Here is a 21,732-nt window from a genome sequence, read left to right on the forward strand (position 1 = left end):
AAGCGTTTCCTTTGACTCTCTGCCTGGTAATTACCTGATATGATGATCTGGCCCATTCATTTGCACTTCACTATCATACTAGTTTCATCCTTCTTCATGTCTCTGCCATCTCAGTCTCACATCTTATTTCACACAGATGTATTTCCTGTTAGCTACATTTAAAATCAGTGAAGACAATTTCCCTGTTACTACTGTGCGTATTTATGTTTGTGCTCACAGTTTGTGCTTTTAGGGTCTTCTTATGGAAACTGACCCAGCAGATTATGTGAATACACTTGCAATGGCTTTGCCACAGGAGAACCTCTGTCAAATAAGTTTTTTTGTAAATTTGGTAAAAGCAGCAATATCAGCATGCAGTGTGCCATTGTTCAGCATTCAGGGTCAGACTGGCAACAAAAAGCTGCACCCTTTTTTGGAGTGAAATAAGACATGGGAAAACTTTAACATATAGCTAAAGGTGGTTTGTTGACTTCCCATAATCATTACCTGCCAGTAATTGTGTGTGTACCAACTTAACCATTTTCAAATGAATTGTTTATTCACCAGCATCATATAGACACTAAAAGCAATGAACTGCCTTTAGCCAGACATAATGTTTGTGAATCTGCTACCTAGATTGGTGCACACGTTTTTTGCTGTAAACCTTTATTGTAGTAAAAAAAATATTATAAACACATTAGGAACACACATCCCTCTACTATGTGACCTATTTCTTTATTCAAGTACAGTTGGTGATAACATTTCAGAAAAACTGCTACTACCACCACTGTTTATATTTACAACAAAGCCCAATTTACAGTTGTAACAGCAAAACTTATACTAAATGTTTCTTTAAATAGCCTTCTTCCTGCCTGTTGAGACTGGCCACTGGCCAAAATTCCTAAACTTCCCCATGGCCATTCCACACCTTTTTGGTATGTGTGGTATTGGGTGTTTTTTTTATTTCTACTTCCTTGTTAGTTAACTTTGTACATGACCTACATTATCCAGAAGCTGAGCCATGGTAATTGGACTTCTTTTGTTGCACTGGACTGGCTCATCTTCAGGATTTGGTGTCCAGTGTTTAGGGTGGACGAGTCTCTTTTTGAGTGTATTTGTGGGTTTGAAGTGGACATGTATGACGTGTTCTACCAAAAACATTTGTACTCAAAAAACACAAGCCATGTAAGGAATAACTAGGTTCTTCCATTGACCCTGAATCTTGGAGTGCTCTATTATTCTTTTACTGAAATGGGATGGAAGCCTGTCCCCCAGTGTAAACACATGAAAGCTCTTTCATGTACAGAAAATAATACATAGTACAAGCTAATGTGAGCAACTGTTGCATGATAACATTTCATATTGATGACTTGGTTTGTCACAGTATAGAAAGTTTTGAAATACATCTTTTGCTGCAGTTCACTGTGACTAACAGCCTCAGTGAAAACATTTAAAGCCCAAATCATTTTCCTAAAGTTTTTTCTTTTTATTATTTTAACAAACTGCAATAAAACACATTAACAAGCTAACACAGTCTCATAGCTTACTTAGTCTCTTACTTTAATTAGTGTTGATGCTGGAAGTTTACTAAAGGTTTCAGTGGAGAGGAGAGACCTCTGTGGATTAGATTCATGTTTTGATGTTTTTAGCTGGTAGTGGGTGGGTGACTGGGTGTGTGGGTGTGATGAAGCCTTGTACTTCAGTGGGTGCAAATACCTGTTATGAATGAAGAATGCAAAGGCAATACGGATTCCTCCATTTGTTGGTAATATTATGGTCCCCACTCCTAAAGACCAGGTCAGTCCAAATAAAGGAGTCAAAGTGGCCACACATCATGCAATGACCTTGAGCATATGCCTTTCTTCTCTTTGGACAGTGTCTCCCACATGTCTTCTCAATATTTTGGACAGGACCATGATTAGGTTTAAAATGTTGATAAAAACTATGCTTAAAGCAGGTATCACCAAGGCCAAAAGAACATCAGGACTTGGACATGGTGGAGAAGACCATTAAGGTCCCATAAAACAGCAGAAGACCTGATTCGAGCATCCAAAAGAACAGAGCAAGGTAGAAAAAATGCATAAAAAATGTTGCTGTGCTTCATGGCCCAATTGAAACAGTGTTAACAATGGAAACATGACGCATGAAGGCAGTGATATTTGTGGTAATAGCTTTCCAAACACAGCCTCCTATAATGAGACATATGACTAAGCTTAGCAGAGATATCCCAACTCCAACATAAGTGATTATATCCAGAGCTCCGTTCCAAGGGGGGGATGATGACGGTAACCCATAACTCTCAATGTATACTGACCTCTTAAGTAGTTGGAACAATGAACCAATTTTGCAGTAGACTGAAAACATTGACATCTTAGAAGAAGCACCTTTTGTTTGAATCCAGTCATTTTTCATGTGAGCAAAACTATTGGAACTGCCAGGTGTGTTTTGTTGCCCCGGTGTGTCCTATTACATTCATGATTCTAACTATAAATAACACTGAATGTCAAGGCTTAATTTCATTTGGGTTTTGCCTGTTCAGACAGTATTAATATGTTAGAAGTGTAACCAACATAAAAACCAGAGAGCTACATGTGGTTGAAACACAAGCTGAGAGAAGATCAGTCAAACATTGGCCACAGCCAGTTCAACCATTTAGAATGTCCTGAAGAAGAAAGAGACCACTGGTGCACTACGTAAAAGTAGTCAAACAGTAAGTAATGTTATGGTTGGGGCTGCATGACTTCTTCTGGGACAGACTCAGTAGCCTTTAATGATGATGTATCACACACAACAGCAGCAAAATGAACTCAGAAGTCTACAAAAACATTTTGTCTTCCAGTTTAAAGAAAGATGCAACCAAACTGATGGAGGATGCTTCATCATGCAATAAGACAATGACCCTGAACACACAGCCAAAGCAACAAAGTTCAACAAGAGCAAGAAGTGGAACATTTTTGAAAAGGGGGTAATCGCCTAAAACAAACAACAGCTAAAAGAAGCTGCAGTGAAGAATGCAAAAGTTTGATGATGTCAATTCATGACAGGCTTTATATAGTTATTTCAAGCAAAGCATTGGCAACTAAATATTAAGTCTTGATACCTTTAATGTTTCTTTAGGTTCATCTGTTCCACTCTCATGAAAAATGGGTGGGTTCAAACATAAGGTGCTACCTTTTAAGTTACTGTATGATCCAGACATAAACACCTTGAAATGAAAGCTAGAATGCAGATGTTTTGCCTCATATTCAACTTTTGATGTCAAACCTAAATGTTTTCAGTCTAAAACAAAAATAAAAGAACTGGCCTCACTGTTGCAATACTTGAGGGAAGTGTAAGCATCTTCACTAAGTATTAGCAGTAAAAACTTGTCTATGTGAGTATACTTACTCTAATCTTCTTCTTGGATGCAAAATATAGGACATAACTAATTATCTTTTCAAGATTTAGGTACAGAGAAAGTTAATTTCAAAATTGTAAGTGATGCTGCTTGTTTTCAGAAAATGTGGTGTGTATGTTCCTGGTTACATGTACACATATCCCCATTATTATTGGTTGATGTTTTTTTTTAAAATTGAATGGAAAGTTCTGGGCAACAGGAAATTCTCATCAAAGTTACTTTAATCCCAAAACCTTCCATTTGTCAATTGAAGTAGGGAAGGATTGCAATAGAAAAGTTAAAATTTCAAATTTTATGAGTTTTGCTGATTTTGACAAATTGTCGGGTTTAAAATAACCACAACACTTTTCATACGCTGAGAGATGAAGACAATAAAGCACAACAAGGACACTGCTCGGCCTTTTTACTTGCAAGGGGAGCCGGCCTGAGATCTTAGCATCATAAATGCTTCACCCAGGAATTTCTACCTCCGACTCCGTTCGTCTCCCCTTTGTACAAGCTTTTTATTAAAGATGAGACACACCCTGAAGTTACAGATGTGGGTGTATGCTATGGTTACATGATGAATATAAGATGATCATATTGTAAGAAAAGAAACTCCATACAAGGATAAAACTTTTTTTATAGGCGTATAGCAACAAGACCTGTTCAACTTCAAGGCCGCTGACCTTTCCTTGACCTTTCCTGTTTCCTGTGTGTGTGCAAAGTGCAGCTTCAGTAGAGTACAACATGCTCTTGTTACTTACAGGATTAAACATCAAACACATGTATCCTTCATAATGACAATAAGTAAGAAACAAGAAATTATCCTTATGAGTGAAGTAACATTGTAATAAGAAAATTATAAATCAGTAAATCTGTACTTTTTACTCTAACACAAATGATGAAAACTGTGCTCCTGTGCAAAAATTGATGAACCTGCCTTTTCATCATGCAACTTTTCACAAATGTTTTTTATCAAACAACATAAGACAAATAAGACTATGACTACTCCTTGTTTTAAGAATATATTTATTGTTGTATACTTTGCTTTCAAGTAATAATTAGGAGAGACAACATTTAACCAACAATTCAGTGTAAAATTAGAAGGGTTACACATTCATACCTATTTTGTACACATACACAAAATACACTGAATTAGTTCATAGTAAATACACACTAATCCCAGCACTACATTTTCAAAGTTCCTTCATAAAACCAGGTGGTGCTTCTGATTCTCTAGTTCTTTTTACCTTTAAAAACAACACAATGTAATACAACACAGTTTGATTGCAAACACACTGAATTACTACCTGTTATTAGCAGTTATGTTGCTGATTATATTAGATTAGTTTAGATAACTCTGTATTCATCTCCCAAATTGGACATTCACAGAACAGAATGAATATACAATATGGTACAAAATCACTGAATAGATCAATAGCATATAGCAGCATAATAGTGATAAACAAGATGTACAATTAGGGAGGTGAGATACTGTAGAAGTTTATGAGTTCATTAGAGGCATCAATGGCATCAAATGGACAGATACATTTTAGCTAAGAAATCTGGCAGATCAGTCTGGCGTTATCCAGGTCACTTGAGTTTGCTGGGAACAATGGACTGAGAAGTCAAACATTTTGCCTTATTGTATGTATGTTATATAGCCAGGATTAATTGCATACTATACACAAGATTGTTAATCTCAATGCTGTTGCATAAAGAGGCATGTTTTTGCACTTACAAAACAACTATGCCTATAACCTTTTGTCAATGTAGCCATGGAATAAAAATTAAATAAAAAATTAACTAAATTGTATATAGTATACATATGTACGGTTGTACGGTTTGGCCACTTTAAAAACATAGTTGCATTCATTAGCACTACATGCACCTTTGTTCAAATATCTTTTATTAATGTTTCTTTTGTACTGTGCTGTTTTCTTCATTTTTTTCATTTTAAACCTAAACATGATTGTTGCACCACTGTTTTCGTTGTTATGCCAGTATACGTCGTCATACAAACCTTGTTTTTGATTATAATTTGGGTGATCTCATGAGTTGTTTGCTGGTTGTGAAACATGGTAGATAGCTTAAAGACAAACAAGGAATTGTTAAAAGACACTTGATTTAAGTAAGGAGAAAAGGTTCTTAATGTAAAATAACTTACATCTTGTCCTGCAAAGAATCCATCTAAAATGTATTCCAATGGATGAGAAAACGCTGCCACTCGTATTCTACATCAAAAACAAAAAAGTTAGTAATAAGGTAGTAAAACTAAGTGAAAACTATAAAAATGCTTGCTTGTTGTTTAACTGTAATATGAGTTTTGATGTAATGTACATTACATCAGGTTTGGGGGTCACTTAGATGTGTCTTGTTTTCCATCAAAATATATGTTTTAAGTTGAGCTAACAAAGGGGTTTTTTAATGACCAATTGCTGAAATAACATAAAACTCACAACTGTAACAATAAATACAAAATGTGCAAAAGACATTGCTTTTGAGTTTTAAATCAACAAAAGATAAAAAAAAAAAAAAAAAAAAACATACAAATGAAACTGACCTAAACAAAAACCCTTAACTTAATATTTTGTTACACAACCCTTTGAGGCAATCACTGCAATCAAGCAATTTCTATAACTCTTAATGAGACTTGAATTCTGAACCTGTAGAAGTAAACTGCTCCAGCTGTCTCAGGTGTCTCTTCAATATGATTTAGATCAGGACCAGTGTTTTGTGTTTGGTGTTTTAACTATGTATTGGACCTGTGACTGACAAAGCTTTCTGACACTGGGCAGTTCTCTCCCTTATCTCCTGAGACAACTCTCTCCTTAGCTTTCTATCGTCCATGTTCAGTGTGGTACACACTATAATACCGAAGTGACTATGTTCCATGTCTTGTTAAAAAAACAAACCAAAAAAAAAATACTTACGCTTGTTGAATTTGAGCCAGTGTTTGGTGTGGATGATCTCCTTGATAGGATAGACCAGATCTAAAGGCAAAATCTAACTCAGGTCAATGTCAATTGTCAGTCAATTGTGTTCAACCACTGTGTAACGTTTTCAGCAAAATCAGCATTTTAAAAGAATATTTGAATGCATGTTTTCAGAAGATTACTCCCTTGTCTGTACACTAAATTTGAAGATAAAGTAAGGATGTGACTAGTGTTAAACTGTAATGCTACATATAAAATATTACTTTGAAAGTGTACATTTTATATAGAGTACGTAGTAATTGAAGGCTATTTACAAGGTTAATTAAAAAATTAAGGTTAAGGCAGGTTAGCTGCTCCCCCTCTTTCAAGTCTTCATGCTAAGTGTAGATGCCTGGTGGATTTTAACTACATTTTAATGATAATACTTTTGATAAAATTGGTCTTTAGTGCTGTATTGTAATTATACATATATATTTTGCCCACAGTGGATGTCTAATCTCCAGTTTATCTTCGTTTATTTATTTATTTTATGTAGATTCAATATTGACATGCCTATTCATAGCGCCTCATAACAAATGTGAAATGTGAAATTATTCTACTACTCTACGTTATTGGCCCTACTGGTCAATGTTTTTGCTGCTTTTTTTTTTTTTTTTTTGTTATTTTCTCTCTCCTCTTTCCATAAACCTGGTTCTGATGGAGGTTTCCTCCTCTGAAAGGAGTTTTTCCTCTCCACTGTTGCCTAATGCTTGCTCTAATGGGTTTGTTGGTGTTTTTATACATTTTTTATACATTCATACTCTGTAAGGTCTTAAACCTTACACTGTAAAGTGCCTTGAGATAACTTCAGTTGTGATTTGGAGCTATAAAAATCTATTTGAATTTAATTACAAACTCTGACTAAAGTCAAAATACCTTTGAATTGATTAAGGTCCCAAACACTAAAATGAAGAAACCCTGAGGAGAATGAGACATGTGCGGTTCTTAGTAATCAGAAAGAAAAACAAAATGCTTTATGATGCAAAAATGAAGCCTTGTACTTTAGTGCAAATACCTGTAGTGAATTGAAGAATGCAAAGGCAATATGGATTCCTCTGTTTGCTGGTGATATCATGGTTCCTACCCCCAAAGACCAGGTCAGTCCAAATAAAGGAGTCAAAATGGCCACACATCTTGCAATAACCATGAGCATATGCCCTTCATCTCTTTGGATAGTGTCTCCAACTCCTCTTCTTAACATTTTGAACAGGAATACAATTATAATTAAAATATTGATGAAAACTATGGTTAAGGCAGGTATTACCAAGGCCAGCAGGGCCTTTGTCTCAGTCCAGTTGAGCCAGCAAGCATAGTCTTCCCTAATGTATCCATGTCCTGGTGCTGTGACAGCAACAGTAATAACTGCTATAATCAGAGGGCAGCCATAGCCCAGACTGAAGCTGATAGCCAACATGGTTGACTTGGACATGGTGGAGAAGACCATCACGGTTCCATAAAACAGCAGAAGGCCTGACGCAAGCATCCAAAAGAACAGAGCCAGGTAGAAAAAGTGCATAAAAAATGTTGCTGTGCTACATGGTCCAACTGGGACATTATAGTCCTCCCATGCGTTTTCAGCTGGGTTCTTAGCAATAGAGGCTCCAATGATGAAACAGATGTCAGCCATCAACAGAGACAGGGTCGTGTTAACAATGGAAACATGATGCATGAAGGCAGTGATATTTGTGGTAACAGCTTTCCAAACATAGCCTTCAATAATGAGACATATAACCAAGCTTGCCATAGATATCCCTACTCCAACATAGGTGATTATATCCAGGGCTTCTCTCAGTGTTGGAGGGATGTATGTTGACATCAGAATGGAAAATGATGTGAGGTGGTTACAGCTACAGGTTACTGTGTTGTTTATGTCAGAGACTAATTTGCAGCCTTCACTATCCCAAGCACCACGATTATTAAAAGCTGTGAAGTTCCAGAAGACACAATGAGCGTTCAGTGTCAGGGAGTTGTTTAACTTGACGTAGCTCAGAGTGACATTGTGAATGGTTGCATTTATTTTGACAAGCACCACATCAGCATTGATGACACTGTCAGTGACAATTCCATTGCTGGTGGCATTGAAGACGTTGGTGGAGTTCCGTGCTGGCATGACATTATTAAGACTGGAGAAGGTGATGATGGTGATTGAAGTGTTGCTAACATTACTATTTGGAATGTCTATCATGACACTGGAGTTCAGGTTTGCCATAAAGGAGTTGTTCATTGTGGTCTTGTTGAGCAGGATCTGTTTTGTATTATTGATGACAAACTCCCCAACCAGCTTAGTAGAGAACGTCTCCATTGAACCCAGGAATGTTGAGCTGGCATTGCTGCTAACATTCGCATTCAGAAATGCCCAGGACTGTCTTGAATTATCGCCAATGATGACATCAGTTATGTTTAGCACATTCTGCAGATAAAGAAACATTCCAGTGTGAGTGTACACATCTCATCAAAAAGTGAGAAAGGAAAATATCTCTTTCCATAACATATAATTTCTTCAGTGGCAGGTTTAACTTACCTGCATGAGAGTTTCATTAAAAACAGGGGAAACAGCTGCAACAATGTTTAGGATGTCAGCCATAGCTAATATAGTTTCAGGTAAAGGAGAAATTTCTTCTTGGTTTTGCTGGACAGATTGACTTAGATTAACCAAAAATAGTGGCATTTGTGACTCTGTCAAACTCTGAAAGAATGAAAATAGAAAACAGTAAACTCTGAAATATGCCTTAGAAGGGTCTGTGATAACCTCTATTACACTCTTACTGCTGTAATCATCCACTCTGCATCTTTCAGGCCACACAAGTGAAGAGAGGTCAAATGATTAACCTGCCATATATCATTGCACTTTCAGAACACTTAATAAAAAACACACGTGCATTATAAACATGTACTTTTGATTATCTAGATGCCTCTCAGACTTAAAATGTACAATTCACTGAACTGAATTCTGAAGCAAAATTGACTGAAAAACGTGAATTACATAACAATATCTATCTACTGTATAGTTAGATAGTAAGCATCAGTTGGGATCCACAGACTGGTTGATACGTGAAAGAATCAGGCGAGACCCAAAGCCCTTATAGGATATTGTCAATATTCATTATCATACAGGACAGTTGGTAAATTTGTTGATTACCTGTGATTGAATCAATAAGTCCTTGATTATTGTTAAGATGCATGTGTCACCAGTAAGCTTCCATTGTCCTGATGACTGACAGACTGCAGTCTTACTGCCCTCTTGACCTGGATTACACTTTATGATTGACGTGTCACCTGCTTGTCCAGTCCCATACTGAGCATCATTGCATGTGGCAGCTTGAGAGTTAAAAAAACAATAATTAAAAACATATTAAACATTAAAAACACCAAGGCATTATTAGCATAGTTTAATTTCAAAAACTCTTCTTACCACTAGTGAAAATTTTCACTGTTGTTGTCATTTCATAATCTTGTGGGTTATCTACCCTACAGGTAAAACTGTTTTGCTGTGCTCCACTGCAGCTTTGGAGCTGGAGGTTATATGTGATGCAGTAAGTTTGGGCATTGCTGGTAGAAACTGTGAACATTTAACAATATTGTTAATAAAATCAGCTGCTATAGCCACATCCAAACTCAGCATGACTACAGTACAATAAGAAACTTTCAGCATCACTTCATACTTGCCTGAGTTTAAACTGGTTGTGCCTTGAAACCACTGGACTGTGTAGGGTTGCTGAACACAGCACAGAAGTGGTTGTATCTGTCCCACTGTACATTTAACATTTACTAGACCCTGTAGTTGCAGATTGGGAGCCTGTTTGATTTGAGCTGCTGTTACAACTCCTGACTGGACAAAATCCAATGCACTGCTCATCAGAGTACATCCATAAGTTCCTGTGCAAAATGTAAGTGCATGTTAATGACTCCATTAGGACATTTCTTCATTTGTGACATTCACCCTGTCATAAATTCAAACATTTTATCATGGTCTTCTTTCACAGACCAGTGATAGCCTGCAAATCAAACGTGTGTGTGTGAATGTGGCTAATAATTTGGTTGCATTAGCGCAAGTGATTCTTGAGTTTTACACTGATATTAGAAAGAACGAGAAAGGGGGTGACAAAATTACTGTCAATATGTAAATTAAGCATCACACCACCTAACCATATTTTTTAGTGCTTAAACATATAATAATATCTTAACTTTAACCAAATTACTTTAATGGCTCAGTTGTTGTCCAGTAGTTTTAACAGTTAAGGCTGAAAAGTATTATAAAAACTGCATTTTTTCTGCCTGATGTCTACCTCAGTATGTGGAGGCTTGCTTACAACAAATGCTTATATGAATCGTATCAGAGGGTTGTGATTTTGAGGTTGGTGGACTTTTTTCAGAAGTAGGCTTTGACAAAACACTACTGTTAACAGCTCGTGCAGGGCAGAGGATTCGGTAGTTTGAACAGAGTGAGACATCTTCTCTGGTAAAAACCTCAGTTTCAGCAGTCTGATTCTCATGGTTTAAAATTTATTCATGGCTTCACACTTTCATAGCTGAAGTCTTTTCAATATTTGAAACAAGTAGCTATTTGAAATACATAGAAATAAAATACATTGCTAATGTTTGAATGGAAATGTATTCAACTTTGGAGGTTGTGGTTATGGTTAACTACAGCCTATTACATGGCTATGGTCATTAGACAAAATACCTGCTGGACTGACTTTTCCTAGTCTGTTCATACTGTACTGTAATTTTAAGTTTAGGATCATGATTCTTGTTAAAAGATTGTGATATAACCTTTTAGCCAGATTCCTCACCATAGAAGGTAAGAACAAAATTTAAATATTGATATTGATTACATCCTAACCGCATCTGACATTTAATGAAAGGTCAAATTAGTATATTGGTAATACACATGCAATGATGAACAAATTCAGCCCATTTCTTACATAATTTTAGTGTAATGAAATCATATGTTATTCCAGTAGCAAAGTGATGTCTTGATATCTTATTACTTATTACTGACTTTAGCTAACTTACCAATATCAGCTAGAATTACGTTGTTGACTGTAAGAGTGGACAAACTGCTAGTATCAGTTATTGTGATCCTTCCGCCGCTGTTAATTTGCAGTCCTTGAAATGTCCACACAGAACCAGAAATTTGTCCAACAGAAATGTTACTGGGAAACATCCCACATGTCAGTTTCATGCTGTTACCGGTATAGGTGAGGACAGGAATGTTGATTGGGGTTGGACCTTTTGAGAACAATGAAAGAGATCAGCTAGCGATTGAATCATTTTAATTAAATATAATAAATCTACTTTTATTAAACTTACTTTTGTAAACTACAGACATTGCAATGACCGGGGCCACAGAGTTCATTGCATCTGTGAAGTTTATTTTATCAATAGATATCTCAGCTGCATTAACGTGTGTTGCCTGAACAACAAAGTCTGCAATCACACTCCCTGGTCTGCAATCACTGCAATAAGAGTCAAAGTTGTGATATGCAATTCATTCTTATTCTAATTTGCAAATGTTTCTACAGACCAGTATTGGTATACCTGAATCCTTTCAATAAAACGCATAGTATTGAGGTATTCAGTGTAATTCCTGAAAAGTGGTCCACTAGCTGTGGGTGAGATGTGATACCAACATTAAGCACAAGGAACTGAAAATTCAGCTTAGAATTGGCTCTAGTCTTAACAATGTACTTACTGCTTGATTAAACTCAAATGTAATGATGTTGTATGCAGAACTGCTGGTGTTGCACAAGTCTGATGTGTATGTCATATTGAATTTGACTGACCCTTCCACATATAACACTGTTAATATAAGAAGATGAAAAATATGAGAAAAACTGAAAAGCCGAGGATACGATTTTCTTTTTTTCTTGTTGATTGGCCGTACAGTAAATATGCAAATTAACACCCTGAATCTGTGGTCAAGTTTTTAATTCATGTTTTTTAGACCTGTTTTAACATCTACTGAAAGGCACCAGGATCAGTCATTCTGAATGATGTAAAAAGATAACTTTAACTTTAATGATTTATGATTGATCATCGGGTAATCTACAGTACCATAATGTCTCATAACACACTACCTGTTGATGTTGTAGTTGTAGCAGCAGGGGTACAAGCTACAACGGTCATTTCGGCAACGCCAATGGTGTCAGGTATCACACTGGCAAACTGGAGACAGAGAATGAAAGGGTAAGTTCAGGATCATCACCACATCAGGACCAGGCTTGATCACTGGTTCTCCTTCCAAAACTAGCACTTTACCTAAAGCTGATTCTACAACTGGACTTGACCTGGTCTAACTAATCTTTTATGCAGTTTCTGGTTTAGATTTATTAAGCGTTATGGGTGCTGTATTTCCATACAAGGTAAGAACACACTGACTTTCTTTTGTTTCTGCAATGTTAGCTTCTTCCATTTCAACCCTTAATTGTACTGGATTGAATTTTCTTGTGCATTTACGATGTTCAATCTACAAAGCCTCCACGACATACACCAGTAAAACATGCAAAACTCTGATGCACATTATTTGATGTTAAAAAAGCAGTCATTTTTAACTCATTTTTAATATTTTTACAAACCCTAATCATGTTTTTTTTTTGGTGCATAACCCTAACCCTAAACCCATCACAATTACTTTGTGATGGGTTTCCAAGAACCCTGGATTCCCAGTTCCTTTCCCCTTTTGTTACAGTATAGTCACACAACAAATAAATTGATTTGCAGGCAGTATTAGGAGAAGGAATGATGGCAGTGACCCATAGTTATCAATGTATATAAGACATTGGACATGTAGCAAATTCACCGCAAAATCCGTATTTTGACACACGGAAGAATCAGATGATCCCCAAAGCCCTTAAGAGGTATCATCAGTAATCATCACCATCCAAGAAGTTGTGTGGTGGATTAGTTGATCACCTACCGTATTAGTTAAACTCTTGACTTGTGTAACAATACAGGTGTTGCTCTCAAGTTTCCACTCTCCTGTTGCCTGACATACAGCGATCTTATTGCCTTTTTGACCATTATCACATGCTATAGATGATGCATCATTTTCTCCTCCAGTCCCATACTGAGTATCATTACATATGACACCTGAGAGATGACACCAAGAGAATAATCATTTAGAAGAATTATGATAAATACTGAAGCAGAGCTGTTTTTTTTTATGTCAAAAGATATCTGTGCTGTAAACGAGGAGTACAGCAAAACAAGATCTCATGTTAGATCAAATCAACTCAAATGTATATGTAAATGTTCTCCTCCTAGCTTCACACTCAAGAGATCTTGAGACTTTTTTTCATTCAATGAAAAAGCCAAGAAGTAAATTTCACAAACTTTAGAACTATTATTATTCATAACATGTTTTTTTTTTTATTAATAAAATGGACTAACTGCTTCTTTTCTGCCTGGTATGAGGTAGAAACTGTTCTTTTTTGTTGTGGTCCTGAAACAAAGCAAATCAAAGAATTAAAAAAAACCTGTACACCATTAAAATGTTCAATGTTATCTACAAATCCCGTCATTCATTTTTTGTACATTACTACAAGTGCAGTAGACCTACCTGTAAAAATAAATGTGAAAATTCAGTGAACTTCCCGATTTCCAAAATAATTACTGTCAGAAGGACGAAGATTGAAAAGCCAAGCCCATACACTGCCATTCCTTTCAAGAAATGTAAAAGAAAAAAAAAGACAATTAGTGATTTCATTGTATGCTTCTGGGCTGCTGTGGATACAGCTGTTCATAAATCTGCAGAGATTCACTGCCCCCTTACAGTAAAAATCTTTAATTTAATTTTACTTTGGAAGTTCCCACTCCCACTTTCACACATGCTATATTGTAAGGGATGATTTGCAAGAAACTGGATAAAATGATTAGATTATGTTGGCTAGAAGTCATCGTCACTGAGGCCTATCTTTAGGGTTGCAACGGTATTCCATTTTAAGTCTTAGTACAGAAAAATATTACAGAAATCTTTTTACATTTCTGCTTCTCATAAGACTGATAACTTGTGACCATGTCTTTGTCCTTGTGCGATGAGCGCGACTGATGTCTTGTCTTTGGGACTCAGACAGAATGTTCCAGCATGGAATTCACCTAAAAGAAACTAACTGCAATTATAGAGCCACAGCTGCCAGTTGTTACTCTTATTTTCTACATACAGAAAAACTTCTCCCTCCCCTCTAAAATCCATAAAAAGAACTGTATGTGGAACATTCTGTCTGACTCCCTTACACCCACCTCCCACTTCAGACTGTATGTTCTAAAATGTATGCTTTCAGTACTTGCAACCTCTGCAGTTCCCCTGAACCAGACTTGTAAAACTGTGCATTTCTTTGTCCCCCCAGCAAAACGTTCAGTTTCCCCAGAAGCTGAATATTACTCTGCTAATTAAACCTGTACCAAAATAGCATTATATAAGGAAACCATTAACATCACCCCAGGAGACCTCCTCTATGATTCCTTATGGTGTGTAAACCCAACAGCAAACAGGTCAGATTCATGGTGTGTAAAAAAAACAACAAACGATACCCAAATACCCAGCATTTAAGTGCCTTTCACACATTGGGGTGCCAAACACATATAAGCTGTGGAGGATATGGAGGTTGAAGAATCAATCACATTTTCACTGCAGGACTTTTACTATTATTATTTAAGTCTTCTTCTTTTCTTTCGGCTTTTCCCATCAGGGGTCGCCACAGCGAATCATCCTTTTCCACCTCACTCTATCATGAACATCTTCTACCCTAACACTAGCCAACCTCATGTCCTCTGTTATAACATCCATATATCTCTTCCTTGGCCGTCCTCTTGCCCTCCTGCCTGGCAGCTCCATCTCCAACATCCTTCTACCAATATATTCACTATCCCTCCTCTGAACATGTCCAAACCACCTCAGTCTGGCCTCTCTGACTTTGTCGCTAACACAGGCAACGTGAGCCGTCCCTCTGATGTACTCGTTCCTTATTCTGTCTAACCTGGTCACTCCTAAGGAGAACCTCAACATCTTCATCTCTGCTACCTCCATCTCAGCCTCTTGTCTCTTTCTCACTGCTACCGTCTCTAACCCATAGAGCAGAGCTGGTCTCACCACTGTCTTGTACACCTTTCCTTTGAGTCTTGCTGACACTCTTTTGTCACACAACACTCCTGACACTTTCCTCCACCCGCTCCAACCTGCCTGCACTCGCCTCTTCACCTCTTTTCCACACTCCCCATCACACTGAACTGTTGACCCCAAGTACTTAAACTCCTGCACCTTCTTCACCTCAGCCCCCTGTAACCTAACGCTTCTACCTGGATCCCTCTCGTTCAAACACATGTATTCTGTCTTACTACGACTGACCTTCATGCCTCTTCTTTCCAGAGCAAACCACCACCTCTCCAGCTGTTCCTCTACCTGCTCTCTACTCTCACTGCAAATCACAATGTCATCCGCAAACATCATTGTCCAGGGAGATTCCTGTCTGACCTCATCTGTCAGCCTGTCCATCAACATAGCAAACAAGAAGGGACTCAAAGCTGATCCTTGGTGTAGTCCCACCTCCACCTTGAACTCCTCTGTCTGACCTACAGCACATCTCACCAGCGTCATACTTCTCTCATACATGTCCTGAACTAGTCTGACGTACTTCTCTGCCACTCCCAACGACCTCATACAGTACCATGGCTCCTCCCTGGGCACCCTGTCATATGCCTATCTACACTCCTAATCTACAAAGACACAAGGCAGCTCCTTCTGACCATCTCTGTACTTTTCCATTAACATTCTCAAAGTAAAAATGGCATCAGTGGTGCTCTTACGGGGCATGAAACCATACTGCTGCTCACAAATCTCCACCTTCTTCCTAAGCCTGGCTTCCACTACTCTTTCCCACAGCTTCATTGTGTGGCTCATCAACTTTATTCCTCTGTAGTTGCTGCAGTTCTGCGTGTCACCCTTGTTCTTTGTAAATGACCACAAAGGTAATGTCACTCACTCGTTGTGGGCGTGGGTCAATTGAAGCAGACACACCCCAGACCATGTGTGCCGAGCACTGAGATTTACGGCAGACTCACTGCCTTCATGTTTCTTCAAGTTGAATGTAAGTTTGGATGTTACTGTAACGTTTATTATGATGTTGTTTTATTTAACGCTATTTGGTAATATGTAAACACTTTACAAATCATAGTTGAGTTTCTCTTACCTCGCTTACATGCATGTGCTATTTTTAGCTCAGATGCCGTGTGTGTGTGTCAGTCAAGCTAGCGATGCTAAGATCGAAGACTTCAACACATTTTCCAATTATTGCGCCCTTTGTAAGCGGAGCCAGGTATGTTATTTTGACTCATTGTATCAGTGAACAAAAGTTTTAGAGAACCCGAAATGTTTACATTGGTTGTAGTATTTGTTCTTTGGGAAACTAAATATTTTCACGTGCTTATGCAGCAGTGCACATTAGTCATTTTTTTGTGTGTATTACCTTGCTTTATTCAGAATTTACGTTCTGTATTTATGTGTAGACATGTGTGTTACTGTGATATATGTGAGTTTATTTGCACTTTGTTAAATGTTAGTGACCACTAAGCAGCAACTTTGTTCATTTTTAGTTTTCACGATGCTTGAAGGATACTCAAGTGTTGCTGGTCAAACTTCTGTGGATGACACCAGCAAATAAACTCACTGCACCCGTTAGAGACTCTCCTGTGAATTTTTTTTGATACCAAGGGCAGCTACATTCTTAAAGATCGGAACCAGAACGCTTCTCCTCCATTCCTTAGGCATCTTCTCACTCTCTAGAATCCTGTTGAACAAACTAGAAACTCCACTGCTGTCTCTCCTAAGCACTTCCACACCTCCACAGGTATCATCAGGACCAACAGTCTTTCCACTCTTCATCCTTTTCAGAGCCTTCCTCACCTCATCCTTCCAATCTCTGCTATTTCCTGCTCCACAACAGCCACATCTTCCTCCCTATTTTCCCTGTCATTTTCCTCGTTCAGCAGCTCCCTCTTCACTCTACGCTGCGCTTCCTTGTACTCCTGTCTACTTTCCTCAGTTCTTTCTACATCCCACTTCCTTTTAGCTAACCTCTTCCTCTGGATGCATTCCTGTACTTCCTCATTCCACCACCAAGTGTCTTTACCTTCTTTCCTCCTTCCAGAAGACACACCTAGCACCTTCCTACCTGTTTCCCTGATAACCTCTGCTGTAGTTTCCCAGTCATCTGGAAGCTCATCCTGACCACCCAGAACCTGTCTCAACTTCTGCCTGAATTCCTCACAAGTTTCTTCATTCTTTAGCTTCCACCACTTGGTCTTCTTTTCTGTCTTCCCTCTCTTCTTCTTCCTGACCTCCAGAGTCATCTTACACACCACCATACGGTGCTGTCTGGCTACACTCTCTCCTACCACCACTTTGCAGTCACTAACCTCTCTTAAATGACCTTGTCTATATAGGATGTAGTCTACCTCTGTACTCCTATCTGCACTCTTGTATGTCACTCTCTGTTCCTCTCTCTTCTGGAAGTAAGTGTTGAGTACAGCCATTTCCATCCTCTTAGCAAAGTCCACCCCCATCTGTCCTTCCAGATTCCTTTCCTTAGCACCAAACCTGCCCATCACATCCTCATCACCTCTGTTGCCCTCACCAACATGTCCATTAAAGTCTGCTCCAACTACTAGTCTCTCTCCTCTGGGGATACTCTCTATGACAGGGGTATTCAACTAAAATTCACAGAGGTCCGGTTACACAATATTTTTGGAAGCAAAGGTCCAGAGGATTATAATGTTTAACTATTTATATATATTTATATTATATTTATATATTATCAAGTAGCCTGCATGTAATCAATGCTTGACTGTCAAATCTAATTATTTCAGTACAATTCAAAAACCTTTTGACAAATGTATTGTTATGTAACGTCAAACTGAGCATGTGGCTCAAGATCCTGGTGGGCTGGTCTTATTGGGCTCTGAGACTAGAAACTTTCTGTGATTGCACTTCAGATTTGAGTGGGTATGTGTGTTCAAAACCTTTGTGTTTTGTCTCATAATGCTGTTTGACGTTGGCACTAATAAGAGCCACAGTTTCTGAACATATCAGACACACTGGTTTACTGTTCTTTGGTTGTGTAAAGCTGCTTTGTGACAATGTCAATTGTAAAAAGCGCTCTACAAATAAAATTGAATTGAATTGAAGTTTAGTGCTCCCAGTGGGTGAAATGAACAGAAAGGAGTCTGTCCATTCAGGATTAAAAAGTCTTTGCTGTCCATTTTTCTCTTTTTGGACATTTTTATATTTAGGTCTTGCTTTTTCAGTCTCACTGTCCCTTTATCAACTTTTGCCTCTCTGTCGTCTGTATCTCTCCTCTCTTTCCCTCTGTTATCACCGTCTTTGTTTAATTCTTTCCAACCTCTCATCTACTGTTGAGTCATTAAATTTATCGCCTGTGATCCACAGAATTGATTGGCTTAGTGAAGTCACGTGAGATTGCTTAACTCGCATTGAATTTGGTCAGTGCGTTCTCGCATCCACTAAATGTTTACCGTAAAGATCGCAATAGCTGCGCCGGTTAAAAGTGTCCCACTAGATTTGGAATCTAAACGTTCGGTTTGGTCTGTAGCTCCTTTTACTATTATTTACAAGTAATTACTTTTAAAGCTAACAAAATAACATGTAACACACTAAATAATGTGTGTCATATAGAGGCCTAATATTTATCTAATCTAGACCTCTGTATCAGTACTTTTAATAAAGGAGGTAAAGGATCAAATACTTTTATGTTTATCATTCTCTTTATTGTTATAATCTTGTCAAGCCTTTAGGGTCCAACTACCTCTGTAAAGACATTTCCTGATCCAACTCTATTAACTGTTACACAATTACTTCCAAAGGCGATTAAATTTGATTCGCATCTAAACTAGTATCCCTGCATCATGCTGTAACATATTTTATTGCCAAGGACATGATGCCATTACGAGTAATGGAAAAATCTTGTTTTGTCGGCCTAGCAAGGCAGTCCCAATCTACAAAGTGGATCAGTTGGCAGGGCAATCATCTACTACAGGGTTAGTGGTTCAGCTCCTGGTTTACCTAATTCCTGACTACATGTTGAAGTGTCCCTAGACAAGACACTGCTTAAGGCATCAAACTCTACATTTGCTTATATTTGCAAAATCCAAAATTTCATCAGGGGAAAACCAGAAAATGTTTTGTTTGCACATTAATCAGATAAATATAGGATTACACTGACATGGCATTTTAGAAAACGTCTCAACATTTCTGTAAATAGGTCTTATTGTCATGACTTACCTGTCACTGTCAGGTTCCTCACTGGGCCAAGCCAAAATGTTAAAACTCACACAATTTCAAATTGTCAAGCATCTAACGCAAGAAAGTTTACTAAAAGTCAAAACTAGCTGATGACAGGATGAATTAAAAAAACAGCTTGTTTACAAAAAATATATATAAATCATTCTGCTTTCTTAATCAGTTTAAATTACCTCTCACTTTTGCTGCAATTGTTCAGTGTGTAGAGCCACCCTTCAATGTTATAAACCTGAATGTTGAGCTATGAGGAATGTCATGATATATATAAACCCACTTAGTTTCCTTGTCTGATCTTCTGTAAACAAGCTGTCATCAGTCTGCGAATGAAAGAGAAGACTGTTGATGGAATGTGTGAAATTTGTAACATGCTGTAAAAATACATCACATGTTACTGAGGTAAGAATACGGACTGAATCACTGATAATTCATCAAAAAAAAAAAAAGATCAGAAGCATTGTAAGAACTGTGAAGAAAACCACATTCACTGACATAGACAAAAAGACCAAAGTGTGGAGGAAGAAATACTTTGGTCATCATCCAAATCAAACAAACTCATGGTGGAGACATGTCATCACATCTTATCACCACTTATTAAATTCAAGTGAGAGAACAAGTGTTTAAGTGTTTCAAGTTTCAAGTGTTTTCACCTAAGAAATGTACCACTGTAAGAAAGCAGTAAGGTTTTTGGCTGCCACATGTATCAAAAAAGTTGGGACAGGGCCATGTTAACCCTTTCATGCATAGTGGTCACTTCAGTTGACAGCTATTTAAAAGCTGTTTTCTTCTATGTGCATGGGTTCTGACAGCTGAATTCCATTTAAAATTGTGTTTAGAGACAATATTATTATATATTGACAATATTTCTGATAGAATATGTTCAAGAATGAAACATTTTGTGATGTTGCAATGCATTGAGTAGTGTTAGAAACCATAAAAAAATATTATATTTAGTATTAGTATATATAACAGTAGTAACAACATTTCAAAATAATTCAAATTTCTTAGCTTCGAGATATAATTTCTTTCTGTGTTTTTGTGAAATTGTTTCCCCACTTTAAAAACTTGAATTCATGCAGTCCACCTGAGTGGACAGGTAAAGAACTCATTGAAAGTTGCAAGTAAAAAAAAAAAAACGTTATTTTTTCTTTTTTTTAAGCCCAAAGGGTAATAAAAGCACTGAGAAAAAAAAATCTTGACTGTGGCTTTCATAATTCATGCATGAAAGAGTTAACTAAATGTTTCTGTTACTGTGACTCTCTAAAAGGTATAGCTCCAGAAATAGGAAATAAGATGTGAGACTTTTGTCAACATGCAGATTGTAAACAAACACACAAGGTCATGTAATACCTACTCAAATAATTTAAAAGCTCTTAATCACTGGAATTGGTGTTTTCAGTCATGATGTTGAAACCATGGCTAGATAAAACAGATTGTTAGAAGCATGCAAGACCTTTACTATGACATTGTTACGATTCCTCCCTCTGCCCCTGTCTGTTATGTTTGTTCTGTCTCACTCTCCTGCCACACACCCATATATGGACTTCCTCTTCCCCCACTCTCCACACTCTGGACTAATTACGGACTCAATTCACCTGTTACTCCCTCTGTTTTAAAAGCACCCCTCAGTCCTCAGTCCGGTGCTGGTTTGTTGCTCTTTGACTTTCACGCTCATTCATGACACCCTAATTTCATTCATGCAGCACACTACTCCTCCACAATCTGGTCAGTCAGTTAGTCTGTTTGTTTGTTGGTTTGTCTGTGAGGCACTGTTCTGTTTTTGGTTTGTCGGTTTGAGTTGTTTGGTCTGCGCTCATGCAGTGTTTTTCAGTTGATACTTTGTCCTGTTAGTTTTGTATGTTTTGTTCTCGTTTTCCTGCCCTCTGCAGTGATTTTGGTTTGTTACTTTGTACATCTGCTTTGTCCGTTGGTTTGGTCCACATTAGTGTGTAGTTTCAGTTGTTACTTTGTATGTTGGGTTATGGTTTTGTTTGTATGTTGTTACAGCGCTTTTGGGTCTCTTTAATTTGGTACTTTGTTCGTGTTTGTTAGTTCCCTGTGTCCCCTGCCCTTTTTGTCAATAAATATAT

The 21,732-nt window shown here is 37.6% G+C and overlaps 1 protein-coding gene across 4 annotated transcripts; it reads right to left on the reverse strand.

Moving 5' to 3' along the window:
• Window positions 1-4,406: 4,406 nt before the first annotated feature.
• Window positions 4,407-19,865, reverse strand: LOC113148966 (adhesion G-protein coupled receptor F1-like). 4 transcript variants are annotated; one of them, XM_026340740.1, is made up of 19 exons: window positions 19,819-19,863; window positions 19,628-19,648; window positions 13,895-13,995; window positions 13,726-13,777; window positions 13,253-13,425; window positions 12,414-12,501; window positions 12,029-12,135; window positions 11,875-11,942; window positions 11,647-11,792; window positions 11,350-11,565; window positions 10,000-10,209; window positions 9,746-9,892; window positions 9,473-9,651; window positions 8,855-9,019; window positions 7,349-8,743; window positions 7,210-7,251; window positions 6,292-6,351; window positions 5,526-5,592; window positions 4,407-5,447 (listed from the first exon to the last, which is right to left on the reverse strand). In XM_026340740.1, the coding sequence occupies exons 3-19, from the start codon at window positions 13,991-13,993 to the stop codon at window positions 5,410-5,412; spliced, it is 3,252 nt and encodes a 1,083-aa protein (XP_026196525.1). In that variant the 5' UTR covers window positions 13,994-13,995; window positions 19,628-19,648; window positions 19,819-19,863; the 3' UTR covers window positions 4,407-5,409. The 4 variants fall into 4 exon arrangements, with proteins under 4 accessions (XP_026196525.1, XP_026196527.1, XP_026196526.1 ...); XM_026340742.1 differs by having other exon boundaries at window positions 4,407-4,964; window positions 5,382-5,447; window positions 19,628-19,848; XM_026340741.1 differs by lacking the exon at window positions 19,628-19,648 and having other exon boundaries at window positions 19,819-19,865.
• Window positions 19,866-21,732: the final 1,867 nt, after the last annotated feature.

The sequence above is a fragment of the Anabas testudineus genome, chromosome 24, assembly GCF_900324465.2.
Source record: "Anabas testudineus chromosome 24, fAnaTes1.2, whole genome shotgun sequence".
NCBI classification, from domain to species: Eukaryota; Metazoa; Chordata; class Actinopteri; order Anabantiformes; family Anabantidae; genus Anabas; species Anabas testudineus.